At 53.7% G+C, this 26,794-nt stretch overlaps 2 protein-coding genes and 1 pseudogene across 3 annotated transcripts; all 3 read right to left on the bottom strand.

The window, feature by feature from the left end:
* Positions 1-2,653: 2,653 nt before the first annotated feature.
* On the bottom strand, positions 2,654-4,473 carry LOC136565381 (chymotrypsin-C-like; annotated as a pseudogene).
* Positions 4,474-16,457: 11,984 nt separating this feature from the next.
* LOC136565565 (chymotrypsin-C-like) lies at positions 16,458-21,460 on the bottom strand. The gene is made up of 8 exons (XM_066564218.1): positions 20,837-21,460; positions 20,629-20,720; positions 20,454-20,551; positions 20,246-20,371; positions 19,993-20,129; positions 19,764-19,909; positions 19,453-19,605; positions 16,458-19,360 (listed from the first exon to the last, which is right to left on the bottom strand). The coding sequence occupies exons 1-8, from the start codon at positions 21,018-21,020 to the stop codon at positions 19,343-19,345; spliced, it is 954 nt and encodes a 317-aa protein (XP_066420315.1). The 5' UTR covers positions 21,021-21,460; the 3' UTR covers positions 16,458-19,342.
* A 106-nt stretch (positions 21,461-21,566) lies between these two features.
* Positions 21,567-26,142, bottom strand: EFHD2 (EF-hand domain family member D2). Of its 2 annotated transcripts, none has more exons than XM_066564221.1 (4): positions 26,007-26,142; positions 22,948-23,095; positions 22,682-22,816; positions 21,567-22,543 (listed from the first exon to the last, which is right to left on the bottom strand). In XM_066564221.1, the coding sequence occupies exons 1-4, from the start codon at positions 26,024-26,026 to the stop codon at positions 22,409-22,411; spliced, it is 438 nt and encodes a 145-aa protein (XP_066420318.1). In that variant the 5' UTR covers positions 26,027-26,142; the 3' UTR covers positions 21,567-22,408. The 2 variants fall into 2 exon arrangements, with proteins under 2 accessions (XP_066420318.1, XP_066420316.1); XM_066564219.1 differs by lacking the exon at positions 26,007-26,142 and adding an exon at positions 25,124-25,269.
* Between the last annotated feature and the right edge of the window lie 652 nt (positions 26,143-26,794).

Below are 26,794 nucleotides of genomic sequence, written 5' to 3'. Positions count from 1 at the left end.
GTCCCGTGAACTGGTCCGCCCACCTGGACCAGGGCCAGGGGCTCAGCCCCGCCCTGCCACGCAGCGTCCAAAAACCCTTTGCTGCTGGTGGTGTTTCTGAGAAAAAAAGAAAAAAAAAAAAAAAAGAAAGGTGGAAAAGGCTGACCTCTCATTGTCCGTCCAGAGTGCTGGAAAGCCATGCGTCAGACTTGGCCCAAGTGGTTGAATTATAGGCTGTGGCCATGGTTTTCCAGAGATTTTTAAATACTTTTGGATTTCTAATAGTTATTAGTGATTTTCTTTAGCAATTCTCTGTTTCAGGATTCGGCAGGTCTATTTCAGAACCAGGAAGGACTTTCAGAGATGTCAAAGAGCAACATCTCCAGTGAATGAATGGGCCTTCTCCTGAAACTGAGCTGTTTAGACTTGAAACAATGAACTTTCTTTGCATGGTGGTTTGGGTTCCTGATATTGTAAACCTTGTGTTAGTGATATAATAGAAGTAGATATTCTACAGGTAAAGAATCTCCTTGATCATTCTATGTCAGCACTTGATTGAGGTTTCAATCGGCCATGGATAAACCTCTCAAGATGTGTCTGTTCTCTCTTCTGCAAGGTCCCAGCAGAAGAATTACAAATGCAGCTCCTTTTTCTTTTTATTATAATAAGAGGGGTGAGGTGTTGCCACATTTCTCTTCACAGAGAAAAGCAAGGCACAATTCTTCCCAAGGATTTCTGAGATTCATATTCTCTGAACCTCAGAGAAAGGGAAAACACAATTCTTATCTCTTGCTGTGCCTGTGTTGTGCCAAAGTAGAATGCAATATGGAGATTGCTTATCCAAAGTGAGGAAGTTTTATTTCCTTGGCCTATCAGGGCCAAGTGTGTGTGTGTGTCAGGACTGTCGGCTGACAGTCACGAGATTCAGTGCAGTGTGAGCGTTGTGTGCAGAGTGAGTGCTTGGTAGATTCAGTTTAGATGAAATGTATATAGTATAGTATAGTATAATAAAGTAATTAATTAGCCTTCTGATATCCATGGAGTTCTCCTTATCATTCTCTCCCCATCATCAGAGTTGCCTTTCATTTACAATACTCCTTTGTCCACCAAAGCCCCTCTGAGGATGGGACACAACGCACAAGGACACACACAACAGGCTGTGACACCAAGGTCCTGCACTCCCAGGTCAAACAGCTGTCCCCATGGCACAGGTGGGTACACACAGAGGGGACAGGAGTGCCCCACATTGTTCAGCCTCCCATGGACAGCCTGGAGCTCTCCATCCAAGCCAGCAGATCATGCTGCCAGTCCCACGCCAGTGTCCCAAGTACCTGGCCCCATCCTGCTGTGCAGAGTAGCCACCTCCACACATCATCTGACTGGCAGGCAGGCCTTTGATCGCCTTAGGGGTGATCCCTACAGTTCCTTTGCCATAGCACATTTCCTGCCCATCCAAACCATTTCCCACCCTGCATCCCTCTTCACCTGCTAAAGCTTTGGGCAGGCTGACAAGTGCCAGGGAGTCCCTGGAGAGTCCCCAAGTGGCTCACAGGGTGCCAGGGCTCGTGCCAGTGCTCTTGGGCCGCAGTGCAGGTGCCAGTGCTGCTCTCTGGGCTGGTGACGGTGCCGCTCAATGGTCCAGTGGCACCATGGCTCCTAAACCAGGCACTGTCCACCACGTCCCCCACTGAGCCTGAGCTGCTGCCGTCCATCCCTGCTCGCTCTGCTCCTCCTCCTCACCCCGTGAGGATCCCGGCTGGGCTGCAGCAGCCACGATGGGATGATGGTGTGATGGATGGCTCTGCTCGGGGGCTGAGGGTGCGGCACCCAGCCCCACTTCCTGGACAGCTCCTTCACACCTGCTCCCTCCAACACACTGCCTTCTACCTGGAACCCTTCCCTGCCTCCTCCAGGGCAGCTCGGGCTCCTCCTGGGAACCCCACAGCTGGGAGTTCTGTGTGCTGCCCACCACCCACCTTGTTCCTCCAGCCACCACAGAAGGAGATCCATGGTAAGATGCTCCGCTCCTGGGCCATGTCACAGGTCCTGTTGTTGGAGCCGGCAGTGCCATGCAGCTGCCAAGGGTTCCGTCTCCAAGAGAGCTCCTGCAGGCACCCCTGACCCCTCCCAAACCAGTCAGACACTCTCATGCTCCCCAAGGCCAACCCAGTTCCCTCAAGGGCCCCATTTGAAAGTCAGCCCTCATCTAGGCAGTGCCAGTGAGGTCCCCTAAAGCACCCTGGGAGCTACCAAGTGTTCCAGATTGTCCCCGAGGGCCAGCTGGGTTCCCTGGAGCTCCCCTGAATAACCTGGAGAAACCCCAGCCCCTCTCCCATCAAAGTAATTGCCAACCCTCAAGGCCCGTGCCTCAGCCATGGCTTGAGGACTGGAAGCATCTTGCAGGCGGTGCCTGACAGCCTCTGCAGAGTCCTGCCCAGCCCCACCGCACAACAGGGACACCTTCCCCAGCACACAAGCAGGACCTTGGCATCAGCAGACCCAGCCCTGGATGTGTGTCCCCAGCTCCACTACATCCCCTCCCCCCAAAAAAACAGCGAGACCAGCTCAGCATTTTTTGCTTTTATCTTGTCAACAGCGGTATCTCCACAATGCCGTGTCCTCAGTTCGTGCTCATTTTCTGCCAAAAAGACACAGGGGGGTCACAGTAAGAGCCTCAGTGGGGCAAGAACAGCCCCGCTGTGGGGTGGGGGCAGAGGAAGGGGCACCCACCTCGTTGATCCAGTCGATGTAGGCGGACACCCTGGTGAAGACTGTCGGCTTCTTGGCCACGTTGCAGCCCAGGCCGGAGCCGAAGCTGACGATGCCCTCGACCTCCCAGATCCCATCGTCGCGCTGGCAGTTCAGGGGGCCCCCAGAATCGCCCTGTGCAGACAGACAGTGAGGGCCATCTGTCCTGGGCACCTGCCAACACTCCCCTCATCCCTCCTGGCCATCCACCACCGTGGCTCCATCCCCTCTCCTCCCAGTGCCCACGGTTCCTCACCATTTGGGGATCCACCACGCGCAGTGCCCACACTCACGTTGCATCCAGAGACGACGCCGTCGCCGCCGGCGCACACCATGGTCTCCTCCACAAGGCTGCCCCACCAGTCCCTCTTGGAGCAGGTCTCATAGTCCACCACGGGCAGCAGACCCTGCTGCAGGATCGTGGCCAGGGGCCCGTTGGCTGCAATGAGAGCAGAAGCTCGTACCTCTCACCCTCTGCCGGCATCGCCCTTCTGGAGACCCTCCCGGGGACCCTCTGCTTACTCCTGATGCGTCCCCAGCCGGTGACATAGCAGGGGTAGTCATTGGGCAGGACCTTGCCAGCAGCCGGCAGGCAGGAGGCACGGATGGTGTCAGTCTCCTGCACCTCCTCTGCCAGCTTGATCAGGGCAATGTCGTTGCTGCAAGGAGACATGAACCATGGTCCCTGGCCATGAGAACAGGGTCCCTGGCCAAGCCAGCCAGGCTCTGTGGCCACACCACCCACAACCCAGCCCTGATGACTCCCATCCCTTACATGATGAGGTAGGAGTCCCAGTCCTCATGGACGATCGTCTTCTCCACACCCACAGCCACAGAACCAGGCTCGTCATCCTCTGACAGGTCCTGCTTGCCCAGCACCACACGATAGGTCATGTAAGAGCTGCCAGGGGGAGAGAGAGTGTCAGTCCCCACAGATATCTCATGCTGCTTGTACAGATGCCCCCCAACACCCCAACACCCACCTGATGCAGTGGGCAGCTGTCAGCACCCACTGGGGGGCAATGAGGGTCCCGCCACAAGTGTGGTACCAGGATCCAGAGCTGCGGTACTGCAGCGAGATCTGCGAGGGCAGAGGCACAGGGTCAGAGCAGGAATGTCCCCATCCCTGTCGCCATCCCTGTCCCTGTGCCCCCTCACCTGCCATGGCCAGCTGTGGGCTACAGCGTCTTCACCGCCCACCACGCGGGAGCTCAGCTGTGGTGGCACGGCCGGCTGACCGCATCCGTAGGCTGTGTGACACCCGGCAAAGGGACATCAGAGGCTGCCTGTGCCCGTGCCCAGGGCCAGGGCAGGCGCCACGGGCCTGTCCCCCCTGCCCTGACCCTTGCCCATCCCCTGCACCTACCGTAGCCCAGCAGCACGACGAGACAGACGGCTCCCAGCATGGTTGTGCGGAGCAAAGGTGCCGTGGTGGGGCTGCTCACCCCTCTTATAGTGTCTGGACTGCTGGGGACCTTGGAGTGTCCCTGCTGGCTGCTGACACATGGGGACTGTCCCACGCTGTGGGCACAGGGGCTCCTCAGCCCCATTGCCCGCTCTTATCGCACTCACGGTCCTGCCTGGGAACTGCCACATCTGCCCCTCATGTGCTGGCACCATGCTGGGACATGGTGGGGACACCTGGCCCTGCTCTGGGAAGGGGCAGGGTCCCTGTTGGGGCACAGGGTCACTCCCTCCTGGGACAGCCCCCCAGCCATGATGCTGTCAGTGAGGGGCTGGGCAGCCCTGCTGCCCCCCAGCCCTGAGCAGTGACTCCCCCAGGACACTCTCTGCCCCCAGCTGTAAGAGCCGAAATGAGGGATGTGTGAGTCCAGGTGGGTCTCCAAAATGCAGTTTATTACTTCCAAGAATTTACAGCAGTCCAGGATCATGGGTGACAGAGCCTGTGCCTACAGCTTTCAGTTCCAGCTGCAGGCAGGCTTGGAGACCCTTTAATTTTGGATACAATCAATTCTAGACTTTTCTTTGCTGTGTGTTTTAGTGCAGTAGAACCAATCTATACCTTTACTTTTACCTATCATAGCCTATCATAACTGCTATAATTACCAGATTCATGTTACTATTCTCCAATCACTAAAAGTTAGTACGTTACAGTTTAAGCTAGAATTTGTTTTTCAGTTTTCTTTCAGTGGAAAATTCTGAGACCTTTTTTCTACTTGCAAGATTGGCAGATTTGTTTGCCTGTGCTATCTTTCTGCTTGGTAAAATAATTTTCTTTTTTGAGGTGGGTTTATCCTTTTCTCTAAGTCATAAAACCTCTTACCATCTCGACATAACCTTTGCCTTTTTGTTGTCCAGCAGAACTGGATCCGCAATTGTTAATTAACACATCTATTATTCTTCTATATCCAAACTTGCTTTCATTTCTATTCCTTCTTTGGATTCTACATCCAAAAATCTTTCTGCTAAGCATGCATATCTGTCTGACTTTTTTTTCAAACTTTCATCCTTCCTAACACCCGGCTCCTCAGTTCCCCAGAGATAAGGTGCTCGCTTTCCTGAAAGGCTCATCACTGGGGATCTCTGAGTCCCTGTCAGTGTTTGTTCACCTTGTGTATCCATCCTTGGCATGTCTGGGTGCTTCTTCCTGGCTGCTGCCTTGGCTGTGGCATCATCGTGGGTGCTGGTGGTACATTCTGTGCTCAGGAAAGCCTGGGGGTGAGTGGCTGTTCCATGTATGACAGTCAATTGCATGCGTTTGGATTTGGGTGGCTTTTGCTTTCCTTTATGTTGTCATTTTAGATTGTTGTGATTATGGTTTGAAGATAACTGTAGAAGTTTATTTTTGGGGGTTCTTTTTGTATCTTTGTATCTTTGGTTGGTGGTGGGTGCCCCAGGGCAGTGGTGGAGGCCAATGCCCACGTGTGGCTGGAGAAGAGCACCTGGACAGGTGTGGCTACTTCTGCCAGAGGGAGCCAGGGCCAGCCAAGCACCCCAAGGGGGTCCAGCAGGAGCCAGGATGTGGCTGGAATGGCCTTGCCTCTGCCCAAGGTTTTCCAAGAACTCAGTTGCACATGTGCCCCCTTCCCCACCACCTGTGGTGTGAGAATCTGGATTGCCCTGTTCTGTCTTGGCTACTTCTGCACAGGGCACCTGGGTGTACAGGTGGTGCTGGGGCTGATCTCATCTCCCCTGGACCTGTTTTCCTTTGAGAAAGGTGACCGTGCACTCTTCTCCCTGTTTATTTCCCCAGTTCTCTTGCCAGTGGAGCCTTGGGACTGGGCTGTCCCATGGGCTGGGGGTGCAGGGAGCTGGTGCTTGAGTTTGGGCAGAGATGGCTCCATCTTTTCCTTTTCCTTCTTCCATGATGTGGACTGCAGTGGCTTGTCCCTTCCTGGGACATTCTTGGTGGAGGTTAGAACAGACCAGAAGCATTGCAGTGGCACAGCTGTGGTGTTGGGGTGTGTGGTGGAGCTGGAGGAGAGTGGGGGCTGAGGGAGAGATGGGGAAATGCTCTTTTGGGCTTTCTCCATGGGCCCCACTGCTCTTCTCCCTCCTCCTTGCGTTTCAGTGCTGGATGCCTGTCTTGGATTGAAAAGACAGGTGTCTGCTAAGGAAGGCAGGAACATCCCCTGAAATGGAAAATATAAACCCCCTCCCTCTGAATTGCTAAAATTTTGAAATTAAACAGCTCTCAGGCAAAGATATGGGAATAGGAATAACAGTTCTTTACTAGGAAAACTAAGAAAATACAAATGTAATAGTACAAACAAATAAACTATTGACAGAGTCAGAATAGGCCCTGACACCCTGTTGGCAGCAGTCCCATTAAATGTTGGCTCAGCCCTCCTGCAGTGCCAGCTGTCGTTCTGTTGGAGCAGGGATCCTGTAGAAGGGTGGAGTTTCCTCTGAAGGTCCAGGGTTGGTGTAGATGGGCCTGGTCTTGCACTGGGAATCCAGTGGAAAGACAGCTGCTCCTCTGGGAATGCAGTGGGAAAAGGCTGCCCTGGTCTTCCAAATGTCAGATTATATCCAGGTAGTAATGCTTGGCTCCTCCCTCTGGGCAGAGCTTCTCACAATGGGATGATGGAATTTTATCAGTCATGTGGTGAGACTCAATGGCCCATTAACAGAAGATATCTCCCAGAGGGAGGATTGGTTGTGGAAGAGATAAATAAAACTGCCCATTTAACAGAAGAGAACTGCTCCACATATAGGAATAGAATACACACACCCATTTCCAGCCTAAGGCATTACTCACTCCTTATTCTATTACTTTCTGCATCATACTCAAATAAATAAACTCTACTCAATGAAATCTTACACACAGTTCTCACTTAAAACTAGGTTTTCCTGTGGTACACAATGGGTTTCTCTATCTTTCTGCATTACCCACCAAGTGTAACCAGGTCCTTGAGCAAAAACAATCCCACAGATGGGTTTGTCTTTGCCTGAGGTGGGATTAATCCAAGTAGTCTTTCCTAAAATACCTTTCATATGTACCACAGGGACATTGTTTCTATCCACTTTGTGCAAGGGCTCAGACTGGGCAGGACCAGCTCGATTGATGGGCCCTCAGGTATTGACCATCTAGGTCACTTTTGCTAAGTCCATTTCCCAATTTCTAAAGGGTTCTCCCCCAAGTGTAGCAGCCACAGAGCTTGCAAGGCCCCCCTGGTGGTCAGTTGCCTTAGATAAGAAATGCCTAGTCATGATGACTGGACCAAGAAACCCGTCTTCCACCTTCGGACCCTTGTTATCTCTCTGTAACACTATAGGTCATATTCACCTTGACCCATTCTGTTGGACTGTTTGCCAAAACCCACATACCCCATATAATCCCTACTTCTGACCAGTTTGGCAGAAGAGCTGTCACTGTCACCCTTAGTAGAAGCTGCCAATAAAGCTTATTATAAAAATCTGTGGAACTTCATACAACTCTTCTCTTCTCTCATCCCTGCATCTGCTGAGGCACTTAGCAAGCAAAGAGCTGAAATTGTTAAAGAGCTGAATTCATCAAAGAGCTGATCTCACTCAAAGAGCTGAGCTGCTTGCTAAGATGTTTCAACACAAATAAGGTTCGATTCACTAGTTCTTTTGGATTGAGGACCTCCTTGAATTTGCTTAAATAGTCCTTTAAAGTTCTGTTGTTTCTCTCTACAATAGCTTGTCCTGTAGGGGAGTTTGGAATGCCTGTTTTGTGTTGCACTCGCCATGTGAGCATGAATTGTCAGACCACATTGCTAGTGTAGGCGGGCCCATTATCAGTTTTTCTCAGCTCTGGTACGCCCAAAACGGTGAAGCAGGCAGTCAAATGTTTACAAACATGAACAGCTTTTTCTCCTGGTTGTGCAGTGGCCCATATAAATTTTGAAAAGGTATAGACGGTGACATGAACATATTTTAATCTTCTGAACTTGGGTACATGAGTTACATCCATTTGCCAGAGTTCTAAGGCTTGTAAACCTTTTGGATTTACTCCTATTCTGAGGCCTGGTCCATGATTGCTGCATTGAGGGCAAGTGCAGACTATGCCTTTGGCCTCATTTATTGATAAAGAGAATTGCCGCCTTAATCCTTTAGCATTCTGAAGAAACTGTTCATGGGAGATTCTGGCTGCTTCAAATTGATTGACTGGTACTTGATTTTTCTTTACCATGCTAACCAACTGATCAGCTCTGTGGTTTCCTTCCCCAAGTCCTTCTTGCCACTTATGACTCCGAATGTGAATAATGCAATAGGCAGCTATTCTTTGTCTTGTGGCTCTCTGCAGTTGCTGGAAAAGGGCAAGCAACCGTTCGTTCTGTATATCCTTGATGAATGCATCTTCTATCCTTTGGGCCACTCCAGCAATATAAAGAGAGTCTGTGACAATATTCAACGGTGTAGAGAGCCATTGTGACATGGCCCAGCAGACAGCTGCCAGCTCTAATGTTTGGAGTGTATCCTCTGCTAGGGCTTGCAAAATTTGATTTTTCCATTGATTGTTCTGGTACCAAGTGATAGTGGCTCTTCTGGTGTTTTTTCCAGCATCAGTATATACTGTGAGGCCATCCTTTAATGGTCTATGTGAATATTTTTCCAATGCTATCCAAGAATGCTCTGTAAGAAACTGAGCTTCTTTTCCTTTGGGAAGAGCTGTTGAAATGTACCCTGTGTAATCTAAGAGCGCAAGTTGCAGAGCAGTAGAATGTCTGAGTGCCCATTCAAAGTCAGATGTGCTCATAGGGATTCGAATACTTGCAGCCTCCATCCCCAAGACAGCTGTCACCTGATCTTGTCCTTTCCAGACCACATCTCCTACTGTATCCAGTTGGGTTTGAATACTTCATTTAGGTTGGAAACTGACAAATATCATTCAAGGATATATAGTTTGTCTTCATTTCTTCCTCTCTTGGTTTTCTTTTTCTACTGCGCCACAATGGCAAACACAGAAGTCGGTCGAGAAATGACCAGGACATGGACAGGGAGACATAGGTAGCGTTGGGATGCCCACTGTGTGGATATAAGGGTGCCGATATTAGAAATGCACTGTTCTTGCTCTGGGGTGAGAGAAATCTGTTTTGCAGCATCTGTACCTTTCAGGAGAGGCTGCAGAGGAGCCAGATCATCATTTGTAATGCCCACGAGGGGTTGGACCCATTGCAAATTGCCCATCAGGATTTGAATGTCAGTATGATTCTTGATTTCAGTAGTGATGGTGGTCTTTTGCAGGCAAATAACACTATTGGTGATCTGCCACTCAAGATATTTGCACGATGAGGTGCGTTGGACCTTTCAGGTGCAATCTGCAATCCTGCCTTGGACAGGACTGCCGTTAGAATCTGCAACTGATCATTGGTGAAAGGATTTTCTTGTGCCAATAAGATGTCATCCATGTAACGATAGATCAGGGCGCATGGCCAGAGTCACCATACTGGCTGCTAGGCTGTGGCCACAAACAACTGACACATAGTGGGGCTGTTACGCGTTCCTTGTGGTAGTACAACCCATTCGAATCTTTGTGCGGGCCGGACCTTATTTACTGCTGGCAGGGTGAAGGTGAAATGTTGAGTATCATGAGGGTGCAATGGAATGGTGAAAAAGCAGTCCTTTGGATCTATAATTAGCAGGGGCCACCTTGCTGGTAACACGGAAGGTGATGGCAGACCAGGTTGTAGGGCTCCCATAGCTTGCATCTGCTCATTCACCTTCCTGAGATCATGCAGCAACTGATATTTTCCAGATTTCTTGGGAATGACAAAAATGGGGGTGTTCCATGGGTTAGTAGATGGTTTGATATGTTGAGCTGCAAGTTGTTCCTGGACCAGCTCATGTGCCTTTTGCAGCCTCTCTTGGCTTAGTGGCCACTGTTCTACCCATAGAGGCTCATCCGTTACCCAAGTCAGCTTTAGAATGGGGGGCTGCTCGACAGGGGCCATTGCCAGAAAACCGTGTCTGGGGTGGTAAGAACAACTCCCCATTGTGTCATGCATTCCCTTCCAATCAGGGTGTTCACTCCTTTCGGCGGTGACAATACTGTAACTAGTATGGTAGCAATCTTCTATCTGGAAGGTGATGGGCTGAGTATTTAGGCATGCCAAAGACACTCCTCCCACTCCGTTCACCACTGAGTTGCTATGCTGAAGAGGCCAATGCCTTGGCCAAATATTGTTTGAAACAATAGTAATATCAGCTCTAGTGTCCAACAAGGCCGTTGAAAGTAATAGTTTCACTGCCATTTGTTATGGTCACTCATTGCTCTGGTCTATTATGCATATCCAATATAAGGCAGACGATCTCTCCTGTGGAACCAAAACTTGCATCTCCTCGCACACCGACTTCTTTCAAGGGGGTTTTACATACTTGGATGGTAAGATTTTGCAATGGTACAAGTTGTGCAATCTTGCTGCCTTTTGGAATGTGTAGGGGTGGATGCATAGTATATGTGACAATTTGGATTTCCCCAGTAAAATCTGCATCAATCAAACCTGGTATTACTATGATTCCTTTAAGGCTGGAGGATGATCGGCCTATCAGTAGGGCCCCTATCTGGTACTGTGATTCGTGCAATGGGCCATTTATCGATGTAGGGATTTGGAGTGGCTTATCATCAATTAGCGTTATGTCTACTGCTGTTGCCAGGTCAATCCCCAAGCTCCCCCGGGTTGCTGGTTGGCCAGTTCTGGAGTTTGAGCAGCCATTATTGCCTGCGCGCAGCTGCTCCCCACACTCCTCTTAACGTTTCCCAAACTGTGACATGCCAAAGTGGAGTGGGAGTTGGACTGGCAGTAGTCACACCATACCGTGACAGAGCAAGTTCTATGCAAGTGGCCTTTTTTCCCGCATCGATAACAGGCACCTCCATTATTCCCGGGTCTAGGGCGATTATTAGTCTTTGTCAGTGGCTTTAATGCTGCAGCTAGAACTTGAGTTTGAGTAGATACAGCACTTTTCACAGCTTCTGAAACAAAGGCAGCTTGTTGGCTCAAGGCACTGTGCGCCATTTGTTCTACCATTTCTTCTATAGTCGTGGTTCTCGGCAAAGTTGATAAAATCATCTTGGATTTGCCATTCGCATTCTCAAATGTAAAAGTTCGCAGCATTTGATTCCGCATGTCATCCAATAGATCAGGAGCCTGCTCGAGTGATTGCACCAGTCTGTTGATAAAACTCTCATATGGTTCTTGTAGTCCCTGTTTAATAGTAGTATATGAAGGAGCCTTGCGTTCAGAGGGGCCTAGAAATAGAGCCTGTTTTGCTGCTTCAGCAGCTATGTTGTGGAAGACAGCAGGAAACTGAAGTTGTGCCACAGCGTTGGCATAATTTCCTTGGCCCAGAAGCATGTCAATGTTAATTGCATACATTGGGTCTTGCACTGGCCGATTTACTGACACTATGTGCTGTGCCTGCCTTTCCCACTCCTTTTCCCACAATATATATTGTGCCAGGGTCAGCAGAAGCTTTGCCACAGTCATGCAGTCACTGGGTGTCAGAATTTCAGCGCCAGAAAGGAAGGTCATAAGCTGTTTTGACGGTTCAGAATGCAACCCATAGTCTGAGACTGTATTGTGTATCTGTTGCATAAGCTTCCACTCAAACAGTTTCCATTCACCAGCCTGCCGCCCGTCTCCTAAATTGCACCAGGCAGGCAATAGCTGATGACGCTTGCCATTCACCTTCCAGAATATCATCGCGGATAACGCCCGACCACAGCTCTGTGGGGTCACTGGCTTAATAGTTACCTCTTCAGTTGTAATTACTTGCATATCCCCCACAGGAGTTGCTTCTTTTGCCTTCAAATCTTTCGCTCCCAGGTCTGGCAGTTGCTGAAGGACCGAATCTACTTGGCAGTCAGATGGCTTATTTCACCTTTTTTGCTTTGATAGTGGGGAGGATGGTCTTTCAGTCTCTGATTCAGGGTCTGACTGAATTCCCAGTCCATCCGAATCAGAAATAACAGGTTTTGGTATTTTCAGACGGCAACTTGGTCCCTCTATGTCTCCCTTGAGAGGACTCAGATGAACCTGCAACCTCAGACAAGCCCGCTCCCTCATTTGTGCTAGAAATGATTTCTGTGACACTGTTCTTAATAGTAGCAATAACACCCTTTGCTGTTCGGGAGCATTCATTGTCAAAAATGCGTGTATGCTCAGGTGGTGGACTGTCTTTCCCTAGTAATTCTGAGGCAGTAAGTGCCATTCTTTTCTCCTCAGCCATCTTCTTCAGGGTGTTTATCACCTCTCGGCAGGTATTGCCCAACTGCGAAAGAGTTGTACTGCTGTTGTCCCACAAGCTAATTGCAAGCTCATTCCATTCAGTCAAGCTAAACATCAATCCAGGATCCCAAAGATGACCATTTTCCTTAGCCCACTTGCAAAACTCATGGAGCTTTTTAGTACTCATGCTGGCTTCTCACTTAGTGAGCATTTTCTCCAGCAGTGAGAGTGCCGCTTCTCTATCCGTGACCCGAGTAAGCGGTCTTACCGTGGCAGTCGTTGACTGTCGCGATCAGTCTGGTCCAGCTACCCGCAGAGCAGATGCCATTTCCCTGTTCCCCTTCTTCCCGTCATAGCTTCCCTCTTAGCGATCCGACCAAAAATCGAAGGCTTTCTAAAATCGGGCACAGGTCCCTGTTCGGGCGCCAGATGTAGAGATAAGGGGTCTAGAAGGGGTCTGGAATCAAGAAGCGACTCAATATGAGGTATGCATCTTGTTTGATTTATTACTGCTTGATATGTTCTGTTATACTATTGTTAGTTGTCCATACAGCTTTAGCTTACATTTTATTGGTTACAAATATCTGTTCATGCGTCTTTACTATTGCTATGATTGGTGCAAGCCAGCCGTTCATGCTTCTGCTTACTTCTGCAATAGTTCTGCCTTGCAGTTTACTGACAGTCTGCCAGCGGGCCTGGAGGCATTGTGTAATTGACCAACTTCTCTTTATCGCCTGGCCAAGGGCATTTCAAGGATTGTCTGCTGGCTTCAGGCCTGGTTATGCACTCCTTGCAGATAACCATGCCCTTTCTCTATCAGCCAAGCCTGTATGCTTTCTGCACTACAAGTATCTATACTCTTAACATGGCAGATGGTGGAGACATGCTTCCACCCCTGGGGCAGTCAGTTCCATTGTACTGCACGCCCCTCCAGGGGAAAGCAAACTGAGGCCTGCATTCTGCTGCAAGAGAAATGGAGAAAAATGGGTTAGCAATGTCAACAGTGGCGTACCGCTTTGCTGCCTTGGACTCCCCCTCGTACTGGGGTTCCAGCATGTCCGGCACAGCAGCGTTCATCGGTGGAGTCACTTCATTCAAGCCACGGTAGTCCACAGTCAATCTCCATTCTCTGTCAAACATGGGCACAGGCCAGATAGGACTGTTGAAGGGTGAGTGGGTTTTGCTGACCACCCAGTTGGCTCTCCAGTTCACGGATAATTCTGTGGATGGGGATCATGGCATCCTGATTCATTCAATACTGCTGGCAGTGCACCGTTGAGGTGGCAATTGGCACTTTTTGCTCTTACACCCTCAGGAGTCCTACTGCAGATGGGTTTTCTGGTAGTCCAGGCAAGGTGTTCAACTGCTTAATGTTCTCTGCCTCTACAGCAGCTATGCCAAAAGCCCATCTGAGTCCCTTTGGGTTTTTGTAATAACCATTCTGGAGGAAGTCTATGCCCAGAATACACAGGGCCTCTGAGTCAGTCACAATAGGATGTTTCTGCCACTCCTTCCCAGTCAGGCTCACCCTGGCTTCCAACAGGGTCAATTGCTGTGATCTCCCCATCACCCCGGCAATGGAAACAGGTTCTGCCCCCACATGTCCCAATGGCATTAGGGTACACTGCGCACCAGTATCAACTAAGGCATTGTATTTTTGTGGCTCTAATGTCCTAGGCCATTGGATTCATGCCATCCAGAAGATCTGGTTTCCCCGCGCCTCTCCCTGGCTAGAGGCAGGGCCCCTCTAACCCTGGTTATTATTTCTTTCCTGGGCATACATGCTAGAGGTACCTTCAAGGGGATCTGACAGATCATACTCAGCAGCTCAGTCATGGTTGAGACTGCTTTCACTTTAGTGGAATTCCCTCGGTTAGTGTTTCCCTCCTTGAGTTGATGCACCCATGCTGCCAGGACAGAAGTGGGTTTCCCATCCCACCTTCCCATATCTTCCCCATGGTCACGCAGAAAGAACCACAGGTCAGACCGTGGGGTGTACCCTCTCTCTCTAGCAGGGGGATGTTGGGCTCTGACTTTGAGGCTTGTGACTACCATGGGTGCTGCATTGATCTTCCTCACCTCCTCCCGCATCTCCCTCATCTCCTCTTTGAACTCCTTAATCGCAGCAGAGACATGATCCTGCACCAGGCCATTGATCATATTCTCATAATTTCTAAGCTTGTTGGCGACAGAACCCACTGTCTCTCAGTTAGTATTGGCATCAATCGTTGCAATGAAGGTGATGTATTGAGATGGCTCTAGATTTGCCAGACTCCACAACATTTGCCCTGTGCACCTGACCTTGTCAGGGTCATTATTGTGCTGTCCATCCCTCCCAAAGAGTACCTCCAATACTGCCATGTCTCTCAACTGTTGGACCCCTTCCTCAAGGGCCTTCCAGCACATTCTGTGGCGGTGGTCCTGCATTCTCTCCCTGTGGACAAACCTCTCTCTGACACTCATTAAAAGCTGCTCCCAGAGGGAAAGGGACTCTGACTCCTGTGCATATCTCAGTTCAGTTGAAGAGAGAACAGAAACAATTTCTCCCAGATTGAGCCTGGGAATCTTAGACAAAAGAATTCAAACAATTATTATCTCTCTTTCTGGAATCATTGTTTATTGTTATGGCTATTCATAGTCACCAATAATGTGAGATGTTTCTACTTTGAGACCAATCAGGTCTCAGTGTAGCAAGTGAGGCTTAAAAGCTCGCAACTTCTTGCTAATAAAGGAATTATTCTTGAGCCTTCTGACCTGAAGACTGGAGACTTTCTTACTGTCCCTGACTCAACAGCGTCAGACTCCCTTACAAAAATCTGATTCATACCTGAGTCCTGGGTCAAGGGTCCCAAATTCCTTGCCTCACCACCATCCAGTTGCACGCCTGTAAGGTCCCAGACCCAAAGTAGCCAGTTTGTATAAGCTTCACGTCCCCGTTGTAAAATGTCTTTGTGCAGATTATGGAGACTTTTGTATGTCAGAGACTCAGTGATGATTGAAACTTCTGGCTCCCCTGTGGATTTTGAAAGCCCTCCATTCTTATCCTTGTCTGGGTGTTCTGATTTCATCTTAGACTTCCTTGTTTCCACAGGGGCGGCTGTTGCTGGCTGTGACTGCCTTTGTGGTTCAGCTGGAACTTGGGCAGTTGTAACATCTGTGGGTTCCACTGCTGCACCATCAGATTCTCCTTCTTTGAGGAAGGGTGAGGGCTTCTCACCAGCTGGGGAAATGTACTTCTTTACATCTGGCTCATCTCGTGTATCTCTTTCTCCAGAACCCCCACCCAATCTGGGGGTTCATTTCTGAGGTGGGCTGAGAGGCAGGGTCAGGCTCTAGAGTAGCAGCATCCCTAGTCTTTGAGGTAGGTGTCAGGGTGGTAATCCAGGTTAATCTTCCCTTATCTCTAAATGCTAAATAGACAACAGGCATATCGGTAACACCAACCATTGTATGATAGCATTAGCATTTAGAGTGCACCTGAACCCTTCGAAAACTGGTAGGGTAGACCCAAAAAGCTGGTTGAAGGGTTAGGAGAAAATTTCCCCTGGTGTCATTTCCTCACAGTAATTACCATTATTAAAGTAACCCCCAAAAACATACAGTCAGTGTGTGATAGCTCTGAATTCATGTGCTTGCCATCCAGAGGAACTTAAAGATCCATTAATTCCTCACCTTATTAACCCATAAAACAAACTGTAAAACAGCCACAGTAGGCACAGTTATAGGACCCATATTTAGATAAGGGCCTGAATGGCCTGAATGGGAGAAATACAGCAACTATCACATGCCACCCAAACCAGGGTAAGCTGGACCACATGGTGATACTAAACAGAGGTTCTATATTAGCACAGAAAAATTAGATTACTCAAGAACTGTTATTCCCTATTTTTACTCTTTTTCTCTCTATGCCCTTGATCCCCATCTTGGGCGCCAAAAATCTGTCATAGCTTGAAAAGACAGGTGTCTGTTTAAGAAAGGCAGGGCCCTCGCCTGAAATTGAAACTATAAACCCCCTCCCTCTGAATTGTTATAATTTTGAAATTAAAAGGCTCTCAGGCAAAGATATGGGAATAGGAATAACAGTTCTTTACTAGGAAAACTAAAAAACCCCACAAATGTAAAAGTACAAACAAATAAACTATGGACAGAGTCAGAATAGGCCCTGACCCCCTGTGGGTAAGGGAGGTGGCAGCAGTCCCATTAAATGTTGGCTCAGCCCTCCTGCAGTGCCAGCTGTGGTTCTGCTGGAGCAGTGATCCTGGAGAAGGATGTAGGTCCAGTGGTGGCGTGGATGGGCCTGGTCTTGCCCTGGAAATCCAATGGAGAAGACAGCTGCTCCTCTGGGAATGCAGTGGGAAAAGGCTGCCCTGGTCTTCCAGATCTCTGATGATATCCAGGTAGGAATACTTGGTGGGCCCTTTCCCCAGAGCTTCTCACAATGGGATGATGGAATTTTACCAGTCATATGAGGAGACTCACTGGCCCATTAACAGAAGATATCTCCCCAGAGGGAGGATTGGTTGTGGAAGAGATAAATAAAGCTGCCCATTTAACAGAACTGCTCCAGAGATAGGAAGAGAACACACCCTAAGACAATGCCCCTGAGTGGAGCCCAGGATGTGGACTGGCACCATGTGTCAGGGCAGTGCTTCCCTATGCTCTGAGCCATCAGCATTGGGATGCTGCTCAGTGTCAGGGGAGTTTGTTCATGTGTCCCTGGGTGTCCCGAGCTCTCATTCCCAGGAGTGGGTAAAGATCACTTTTGACATGTAATTTTTATGTAAGGGATTGTATGAGTACTTATACTTCAATAGTGAAGTAAAAGCAATGAACTTCACAAAGTTTTGTTGTATTCTTTTAAACTTCCCCTTATTCTCCCATATTGTTAAATACTTGCTAATGGACACATCCTATAGGGTGTACATAAGATGTTAGACATTCAATAAAAAGAAAGCTTATACTTCTTTAGGTTAACCTGTAGATTTAATGTGTCAGTTATAAACTGTATGAACAGAATACAACAATAATTGAGAATTAACATGTAAGTGTATCAAATATTCATTAAACTCTATGCAGCCATAGAGATTAAAAGTAGTTGAGGCTGAAGTCACAGGGTTAGTTCAGCTGGAGGAGGCTGAGGTCAGACCTCTCTGGAGGCTGCAGCTCCTCCCAAGGGGCAGCTCTGATCTCTGCTCTCTATGACCAGGGACAGGACCCAAGGGAACGGGTGGAGATCTGGCCAAGGAAAGACTGGATGTTAGAAAAAGGTTCTTCACCCAGAGGGATCACAACTCCTGACCACCTCCTGGGCAGGGGGACACAAGTTATTGGGGTGACACACACTGTGGGGGGATGCCAATGCCTGGCTGGGTGGGGCAGGGCTGACGCCCCAGCAGAGAGGCGTGTGGCACTCTGGGGCCCTGTCCAGGGCTTCTCCATACACCAAAGCCCCTCTGAGGATGGGACACAACGCACAAGGACACACACAACAGGCTGTGACACCAAGGTCCTGCACTTCCAGCTCAAACAGCTGTCCCCATGGCACAGGTGGGTACACACAGAGGGGACAGGAGTGCCCCACATTGTTCAGCCTCCCATGGACAGCCTGGAGCTCTCCATCCAAGCCAGCAGATCATGCTGCCAGTCCCACGCCAGTGTCCCAAGTACCTGGCCCCATCCTGCTGTGCAGAGTAGCCACCTCCACACATCATCTGACTGGCAGGCAGGCCTTTGATCGCCTTAGGGGTGATCCCTACAGTTCCTTTGCCATAGCACATTTCCTGCCCATCCAAACCATTTCCCACCCTGCATCCCTCTTCACCTGCTAAAGCTTTGGGCAGGCTGACAAGTGCCAGGGAGTCCCTGGAGAGTCCCCAAGTGGCTCACAGGGTGCCAGGGCTCGTGCCAGTGCTCTTGGGCTGCAGTGCAGGTGCCAGTGCTGCTCTCTGGGCTGGTGACGGTGCCGCTCAATGGTCCAGTGGCACCATGGCTCCTAAACCAGGCACTGTCCACCACGTCCCCCACTGAGCCTGAGCTGCTGCCGTCCATCCCTGCTCGCTCTGCTCCTCCTCCTCACCCCGTGAGGATCCCGGCTGGGCTGCAGCAGCCACGATGGGATGATGGTGTGATGGATGGCTCTGCTACGGGGCTGAGGGTGCGGCACCCAGCCCCACTTCCTGGACAGCTCCTTCACACCTGCTCCCTCCAACACACTGCCCTCTTCCTGGAACCCTTCCCTGCCTCCTCCAGGGCAGCTCGGGCTCCTCCTGGGAACCCCACAGCTGGGAGTTCTGTGTGCTGCCCACCACCCACCTTGTTCCTCCAGCCACCACAGAAGGAGATCCATGGTAAGATGTTCCGCTCCTGGGCCATGTCACAGGTCCTGTTGTTGGAGCCGGCAGTGCCATGCAGCTGCCAAGGGTTCCGTCTCCAAGAGAGCTCCTGCAGGCACCCCTGACCCCTCCCAAACCAGTCAGACACTCTCATGCTCCCCAAGGCCAACCCAGTTCCCTCAAGGGCCCCATTTGAAAGTCAGCCCTCATCTAGGCAGTGCCAGCGAGGTCCCCTAAAGCACCCTGGGAGCTACCAAGTGTTCCAGATTGTCCCCGAGGGCCAGCTGGGTTCCCTGGAGCTCCCCTGAATAACCTGGAGAAACCCCAGCCCCTCTCCCATCAAAGTAATTGCCAACCCTCAAGGCCCGTGCCTCAGCCATGGCTTGAGGACTGGAAGCATCTTGCAGGCGGTGCCTGACAGCCTCTGCAGAGTCCTGCCCAGCCCCACCGCACAACAGGGACACCTTCCCCAGCACACAAGCAGGACCTTGGCATCAGCAGACCCAGCCCTGGATGTGTGTCCCCAGCTCCACTACATCCCCTCCCCCCAAAAAAACAGCGAGACCAGCTCAGCATTTTTTGCTTTTATCTTGTCAACAGCGGTATCTCCACAATGCCGTGTCCTCAGTTCGCGCTCATTTTCTGCCAAAAAGACACAGGGGGGTCACAGTAAGACCCTCAGTGGGGCAAGAACAGCCCCGCTGTGGGGTGGGGGCAGAGGAAGGGGCACGCACCTCGTTGATCCAGTCGATGTAGGCGGACACCCTGGTGAAGACTGTCGGCTTCTTGGCCACGTTGCAGCCCAGGCCGGAGCCGAAGCTGACGATGCCCTCGACCTCCCAGATCCCATCGTCGCGCTGGCAGTTCAGGGGGCCCCCAGAATCGCCCTGTGCAGACAGACAGTGAGGGCCATCTGTCCTGGGCACCTGCCAACACTCCCCTCATCCCTCCTGGCCATCCACCACCGTGGCTCCATCCCCTCTCCTCCCAGTGCCCACGGTTCCACACCATTTGAGGATCCACCACGCGCAGTGCCCACACTCACGTTGCATCCAGAGACGACGCCGTCGCCGCCGGCGCACACCATGGTCTCCTCCACAAGGCTGCCCCACCAGTCCCTCTTGGAGCAGGTCTCATAGTCCACCACGGGCAGCAGACCCTGCTGCAGGATCGTGGCCAGGGGCCCGTTGGCTGCAATGAGAGCAGAAGCTCGTACCTCTCACCCTCTGCCGGCATCCCCCTTCTGGAGACCCTCCCGGGGACCCTCTGCTTACTCCTGATGCGTCCCCAGCCGGTGACATAGCAGGGGTAGTCATTGGGCAGGACCTTGCCAGCAGCCGGCAGGCAGGAGGCACGGATGGTGTCAGTCTCCTGCACCTCCTCTGCCAGCTTGATCAGGGCAATGTCGTTGCTGCAAGGAGACATGAACCATGGTCCCTGGCCATGAGAACAGGGTCCCTGGCCAAGCCAGCCAGGCTCTGTGGCCACACCACCCACAACCCAGCCCTGATGACTCCCATCCCTTACATGATGAGGTAGGAGTCCCAGTCCTCATGGACGATCGTCTTCTCCACACCCACGGCCACAGAACCAGGCTCGTCATCCTCTGACAGGTCCTGCTTGCCCAGCACCACACGATAGGTCATGTAAGAGCTGCCAGGGGGAGAGCGAGTGTCAGTCCCCACAGATATCTCATGCTGCTTGTACAGATGCCCCCCAGCACCCCAACACCCACCTGATGCAGTGGGCAGCTGTCAGCACCCACTGGGGGGCAATGAGGGTCCCGCCACAAGTGTGGTACCAGGATCCAGAGCTGCGGTACTGCAGCGAGATCTGCGAGGGCAGAGGCACAGGGTCAGAGCAGGAATGTCCCCATCCCTGTCGCCATCCCTGTCCCTGTGCCCCCTCACCTGCCATGGCCAGCTGTGGGCTACAGCGTCTTCACCGCCCACCACGCGGGAGCTCAGCTGTGGTGGCACGGCCGGCTGACCGCATCCGTAGGCTGTGTGACACCCGGCAAAGGGACATCAGAGGCTGCCTGTGCCCGTGCCCAGGGCCAGGGCAGGCGCCACGGGCCTGTCCCCCCTGCCCTGACCCTTGCCCATCCCCTGCACCTACCGTAGCCCAGCAGCACGACGAGACAGACGGCTCCCAGCATGGTTGTGCGGAGCAAAGGTGCCGTGGTGGGGCTGCTCACCTCTCTTATAGTGTCTGGACTGCTGGGGACCTTGGAGTGTCCCTGCTGGCTGCTGACACGTGGGGACTGTCCCACGCTGTGGGCACAGGGGCTCCTCAGCCCCATTGCCCGCTCTTATCGTGCTCATGGTCCTGCCTGGGAACTGCCACATCTGCCCCTCATGTGCTGGCACCATGCTGGGACATGGTGGGGACACCTGGCCCTGCTCTGGGAAGGGGCAGGTCCCTGCCAGGGCACAGGGTCACTCCCTCCTGGGACAGCCCCCCAGCCATGATGCTGTTAGTGAGGGGCTGGGCAGCCCTGCTGCCCCCCAGCCCTGAGCAGTGACTCCCCCAGGACACTGCCCTCTCACCCCACCACCCCCTAGGCACAAGGTCTCCTTATCTCACTCTTGAGATGGTCAAGAGCAGCCCCTCAAGTTCCATAGGGTGGGGCAGGTGCAGGTATCAGCAGCGCTGCTGATGGTGTTTGGTACACATCCCCACACCTGGATCAGGCCCCTGCTGCTTCCCAAACCATTGTGCCATACAGATGGCACAATGAGCCACAGTTCATCCCTGTTAAATGCCACCACCTCCAGCGGGAACTGCATGCCCACGGTCACACCCCCTCCCCAGATTCCTTCCCCCCCACCCAACCAGCAAGCAGCACTTTAGAAATATAATATTTATTTGGGATTAAATTAAAAAAAAACATAACACACCCCCTATACCACCAGTTGGGGGACACTGCGGGACAGATGTGGGTTTTTACAGCCACCCACAAACACGAGAGTCTCAGTGACCAATGGCAACCACTTGTGGCCACCACATTCATCCTGCCAGGCTGAATACAACAAAAAAAAACACAATACAGCCCCATGAGCCAGCAGCTGCCTTTCTGTATGTCTTTGACCAAAATAAAGAGAGACACAGCTCCTGAGGGGCTCCATTTCAGCCATGTGGGCATGCACCTCCAGCACCACACACTCACACACACACAAACACAGAGCCCCTCTTCCAGCACCTCGCCCTTGCCACAGCTTTTGTCACTGGTGTCAGACATAGGAATACCAACAGATGCTGGGTCAGCATGGCCACCAAAACACCCACCACGGCCACCTGCACAAGCCCCCATCCTGCAAACCTCCCAATGCACTCACAACATAAAACAGGCTGGGCACAGGTGTCCCAGGGACAGACATTCTGGACATAGCTCCCCTGGGACTCAGCAGCAGCAACCCCCAGTGCAACTGTGGGCAGAGAACAGGGTGCTGTTCAGGGTGGGGGGCACGCTGGGGATGTGGGGGCACAAACAACACCTACAGACACCACAGCAAGAGGGGAGGGGGGAGCTGGGGCTGACCGGGCTCTGCCAGCAAGGTGGACGCCGTGCCGAGCCCGCGCCGGGATCGCGGGCGGCACAAGGCTCGGGCATCGCTCCCGGCACGGCTGGCACCTGGCACAGGCAGCGCTGCCACTCTGGGCACCGCTGACCAGTCCTGCCTGGCCCTGTCACTGCGTGAAGGTGGACTGCAGCTCCTTGAAGGCTGCCTTCCTCTGCTTCAGCTCTTCTGCCTGCTTCTTCTTCTCCTCCTGCTCTGCTTTGATCTCCTCCTCAAACCTGCTGGCTTCGTTGATGGCTTGTGCCTGTAGATGGAAATGTTCAGCTGTGACCTCCACCAAGCTCTTCTGCCCACCCCAACATCTCCACCTCCTGCCTACCCGCCACCAAACTGCCCTGGTGCATTGCCATCTTGCAATGGGACCTCCTGAGCCCTGCCTCACCTTGGCCTCAAAGAAGTTCTTGGCGCCTTTCACGCCCTCTGTGGAGACATCGATCTCAGAGAGCCGAGCCAGGGCGTGCAGCCCGCTGTCCTCCTGCAGCTCACCTGCTGCTGCCTTCCGGAAAATCAGCAGGAACTGTGAGGGGAGATGGCAGCATTGGCTCCCTGAAGACCTCAAAGCCACCACAGCCACTGCCCACCTTCTCACCAGCCTGAACAGTGGCTGGGCACATCTCCCTGCCAGCGTGGAGCCTCCTATCCCCTCACCTCTCGAAAACTGAGCTTGCTGTCCAGGTCTTCATCCACCTCCTTGATCATGTTCTTCAGTCCCAGGTGTGTCTGTGGAGCCCCCAGCTTCTCCATCATCAGCTTCAGCTCCATCAGGTCAATGAAGCCATCTTTCCCTGCATCGTACCTGCAGGATGGTGGCACAATCCTGACTCATCACCACGGGGTGCAGAGCCCAAACAGCCCCCCACACTGAACCCCCAGCAGCAGACCCCTGTGTGCTCTCACACTGGCTGGGAAGCAAAGAGGGCTGAGCAAGGACTTGGGCACTGACGGTCTCCGGCAGCTCTCCAGACCACAGGGAGCTGCCTCTGAACTGCTAACAACCCCCTGGAGCATTATCCAGGATCGTGCCTGTTTCCGTGTGGCACTTGGCAGGAGAACCTGCCAGAATGCTGCCAAGCCTGCTGCCAGCTCCCTGTGCCAGGAGCCTGAGCACACGCTCCCCTTGGCTGCAGCATGGGATAACAACCATGGGGTTTAGCTCACTGGGCACTGCTCCCCAGGTCACAGTGAGCTCTGCTCACTGATGCTACCTACAGACCTGTCAGGAATGCCCCTCCTCTGACTCCTGCCTGTGGCCATGTCACAGTCCCCTCCAGCTTCCCCACAGCCACCCTGCTGTTCTCTCCCCTGCCCACTGCCTGTGCACCGTGGGCTGTGCCAGCAGCGTGCTGGCGTGGCACAGCAGGATCTCCATGGGGAGCCAGCACACAGCCATGCTTTGTACAGCTCCACACGTTGTAGGTGGGCAGCTACACACTGCACCCGTTGTGACAAGGCTTTTTTTTGGTATCTTGTCACTGCAGCAGCCACGCAGAGCCCTGGCTCCCCATGCTGCAGGTCCGTGACTCATCTGTACCTCCCCTGCTGCTGTCGGCTCTGTCCGTGTCTCCAGCAGCAACTTCCTGATCTGCCAGGGACCCCAAAATGGGGCTGGTCCTGCTCATCCCTGCCTACTGCTGCCATCACCCTCAGTGGGGCTGTGGGTACAGATCCCACATGATTTTTGCCTCTAGTACCCCACTTGGACTATAGGATCAGAGAATCATAGAATGGTTTGGGTTAGAATAGACTTTAAAGACCACCTCATTCCAACCCCCTGCCATGGGCAGGGACACCTTCCCAGATTGTTCCAAGCCCTGTTCAACTGGGCCTTGGACACTTCCATGGATAGGGCAGCCACAGCTTCTCTGGACAACCTGTGCTAGGGCCTCACCACTCTCATGGCGATGAACTTCCTCCCAGTATCCAAACTAATCCTGCCCTCTGTCACTTTTGAAGACTTTCCTCCTTGTCCTATCACGCCATGCCCTTGTCCAAAGTCCTTCTCCATCCTGCATCCCACAGAGTTTCTCTGCAAGGGGCAGGTCAGCTGGCCTGACTTTGCCCCTTCATGCCATGCATGCCACCTCCCCAGATGCAGGGCACTTCCTTTCTTTCAATCCCCTTCTCTGTTTTTTCGGGATACCAGCATCCTGCATCTCCCAAAGGGCACCATCTCCCCTGTGGAGAGCCAGAACCCTTCCCTGCTTCACTTTATCCTCTACAGCCGGATTGTCACATCCCGAGGACAGCAGCAGCAGCAGTGAGGACAGCGTGGCAGGGCTCTGTTCCAGAGCATCCTTCCCTTGGGAAAGCCCCAGCTCCCAAACCTCCCCAGTGGCTCGCAGCCCCGGCGCTGCTCCTTTCGCTGCAGCGAGACGCCGCAGCTGTCAGAGCAAACACTGAGCTGTCGGCTCCGGCCGCCGCTCCCGCCTGCGCGGCGCCGACACCCGCCCCGCCATCTGCGCCGGGAGCACGGGCACGGCCCCCATCGCCCCGGCACCGGCCGCTGTCCTCCCGCGGGCCCCGAGCGCGCTGTCCCCGCCGCAGGCTCCCTCCTGCCCCGCTGCAGCGCTGGGCTCGCTGCCGTGTGCTGCCGGGGGTGAGAGCCCCCCCGAGGGCACGGGAGGCTCCGCGCACCGCCAGGGCTGCTGACAGGGTGTGCCCGCACGCCACGCATCCCCGCAGCCTCGTGTCACGGGGGTCACAGCCCTGGCTCCCCAATTCCTCCGCCTCCCCGCTCGGGTCCGAGCGAGACCACCCGGGACGCGGATGCGGATCCTCCCCCGGTGCCAGACGGGCTGAGGGTACTGGCATGTCGCAGCCATGCCTTCGCCTGTGCTGTATCTCCGCGCCTTCCCGGAGTCGCGCTGTGTCCACGCCTCCTGCACAAAGCACGCAGCGCGGGATCCATGGGGATGCTCCGGGCTGTCCCGTTCGCCCCTGGCTACTCCCGCGCATACTAGCGTGACCACGGTTGGAGTCACCCCGATTTCTGGCTCCCCCTGGAAATTTCCAGGGCTGGAGGCTCGCTGCCAGCCCCCCCTTCCCAGGGGCCGAGCTCGTGCTCCGAGTCACGCTCCGCCACGCGTGGTGGCACGCAGCGCGGGCAGGGATGCTGAGGACACGCCAGCCTGGCCTCTGCGGCCCCGGCAGCTGCAGGGATGTGGGATCCCTCGGTGATGCGGCAGAAGGAATGTGAAGGTCCCCGGTCCCCTCTTTCAGACCCCTTTCTCTGGCCTCAGCACCGGGGTACCCCCTGATGGGGGACAGGAGGCTCCTTCTGCGAGAATTTCGGGGCGCACAGGAACGCGTCCGGCAAGGAGCTGGGGAAGGTGTCCCCGGCACCAGTCCTGGGAGGGGTTTTGGGAGGAGAGGGGTGTCCCTGGCATCCCTCCTGAGAGGGGCAGGAGGGAGATCCCTTCTGCAAGGAATTGGAGGTGCCTTGGCATCCCTGCTGCACAGAGCTGGGGCAAGGGGAGTCTCCGACAAGGAGCCGGGGGGATCCCTCCCGCAAGGGGCTGGGGTGCATGGGGGTCCCTCTCAAAAGGAATAGGGGGGTCCCGCCCGCAAGCACGGGGCGGGAGGCGCTGGGACATCCGCCCTGCCAGAAGCCAGGATGCCGGGATGCAGGAACGGGGATGTCCTGGGTCCCCCGTCCCCCCCGGCACTGCCATCCGGGGACCCCCCCTCTCCCTGTGCCCCACACTCACTGTCGGAAGAGCCGTTCCATGTCGCGGAGCTGCCGCCGGGAGAACTCGCGGAACTCCCCGGCGGGGCTGAAGACGCGGCGGCCGCTGCCCCCGGGCGAGCCCTCGCCCACCGCCCGCCCCGCGGGGCTGCCCGGCGCCGGCCCCGGCCGCGGCCCCCGGCCCCGCCGCCCCTCCGGCTCCTCCGCCGCCGCCGCCGCCATGGTGCGGTGCCCGGATGGCCGCGCCGCTCCGCCCCGCTCCGCCCCGGGGCCGGGCTGCGGCCCCCCGGCTCCGCGCCCGCCCCGGGGGGCTCCGGCTGCCCGCCCCCGTCAGCATCGCCGGCCCCGCTGCCCGCCGGGCTCCCGCACCGGCCCCGGGGGGGGCCCTCCCCGCCGCCCTCCATCAGCCATCACCGCCCCTTCAGACCCCCTCCCCTCCACCGGCAGCATCCGCAGGGCTCATCAATCCCCCGGCGGGACCAGCCTGGATGATCCTTAGGGCCCGGCATCACCATACCCCGGTGGGATCCCCCCGGACCATCTTCAGGGTCCCTTTCAACCCAAACCAACCCATCATTCTATGAGTCCATAGGCTCGAAGGAGGGTACGGGGAGTCTGGTGCACTCACAACCACCCGTGCTCTTGCCATCTCCATCCATTCGTGATCCAGAGTTTGCCAAGGGTGGCATGGAGAGGACACACAGAGTCATGGAGCAGCCCAACATCTCCAGATACACCTGCAGAGGATGCCCACGGCAGCACCTTTAACCTACTCAAGCCTACAAGGTCATGCTTTGTCCCAAAGCAAAC

Source organism: Molothrus aeneus, chromosome 21 (genome assembly GCF_037042795.1).
Source record: "Molothrus aeneus isolate 106 chromosome 21, BPBGC_Maene_1.0, whole genome shotgun sequence".
In the NCBI taxonomy this organism is placed as follows: Eukaryota; Metazoa; Chordata; class Aves; order Passeriformes; family Icteridae; genus Molothrus; species Molothrus aeneus.
Note: the sequence above shows the minus strand (reverse complement) of the source record. Positions and strands in the feature narration are given on the sequence as shown.

Coding starts and splice junctions, on each gene's coding strand:
- LOC136565565 (XM_066564218.1), bottom strand. CDS start 21,020: ATGGGGCTGAGGAGCCCCTGTGCCCACAGCGTGGGACAGTCCCCACGT. Junction 20,721..20,836: donor CGTCGTGCTGCTGGGCTACG/GTAGGTGCAGGG, acceptor GGTGTCACACAG/CCTACGGATGCGGTCAGCCG. Junction 20,552..20,628: donor CCCACAGCTGGCCATGGCAG/GTGAGGGGGCAC, acceptor CTGCCCTCGCAG/ATCTCGCTGCAGTACCGCAG.
- EFHD2 (XM_066564219.1), bottom strand. CDS start 25,254: ATGCGCGGGAGTAGCCAGGGGCGAACGGGACAGCCCGGAGCATCCCCA. Junction 23,096..25,123: donor GAGATACAGCACAGGCGAAG/GCATGGCTGCGA, acceptor ACCATCCTGCAG/GTACGATGCAGGGAAAGATG. Junction 22,544..22,681: donor AGAACTTCTTTGAGGCCAAG/GTGAGGCAGGGC, acceptor TTCCATCTACAG/GCACAAGCCATCAACGAAGC.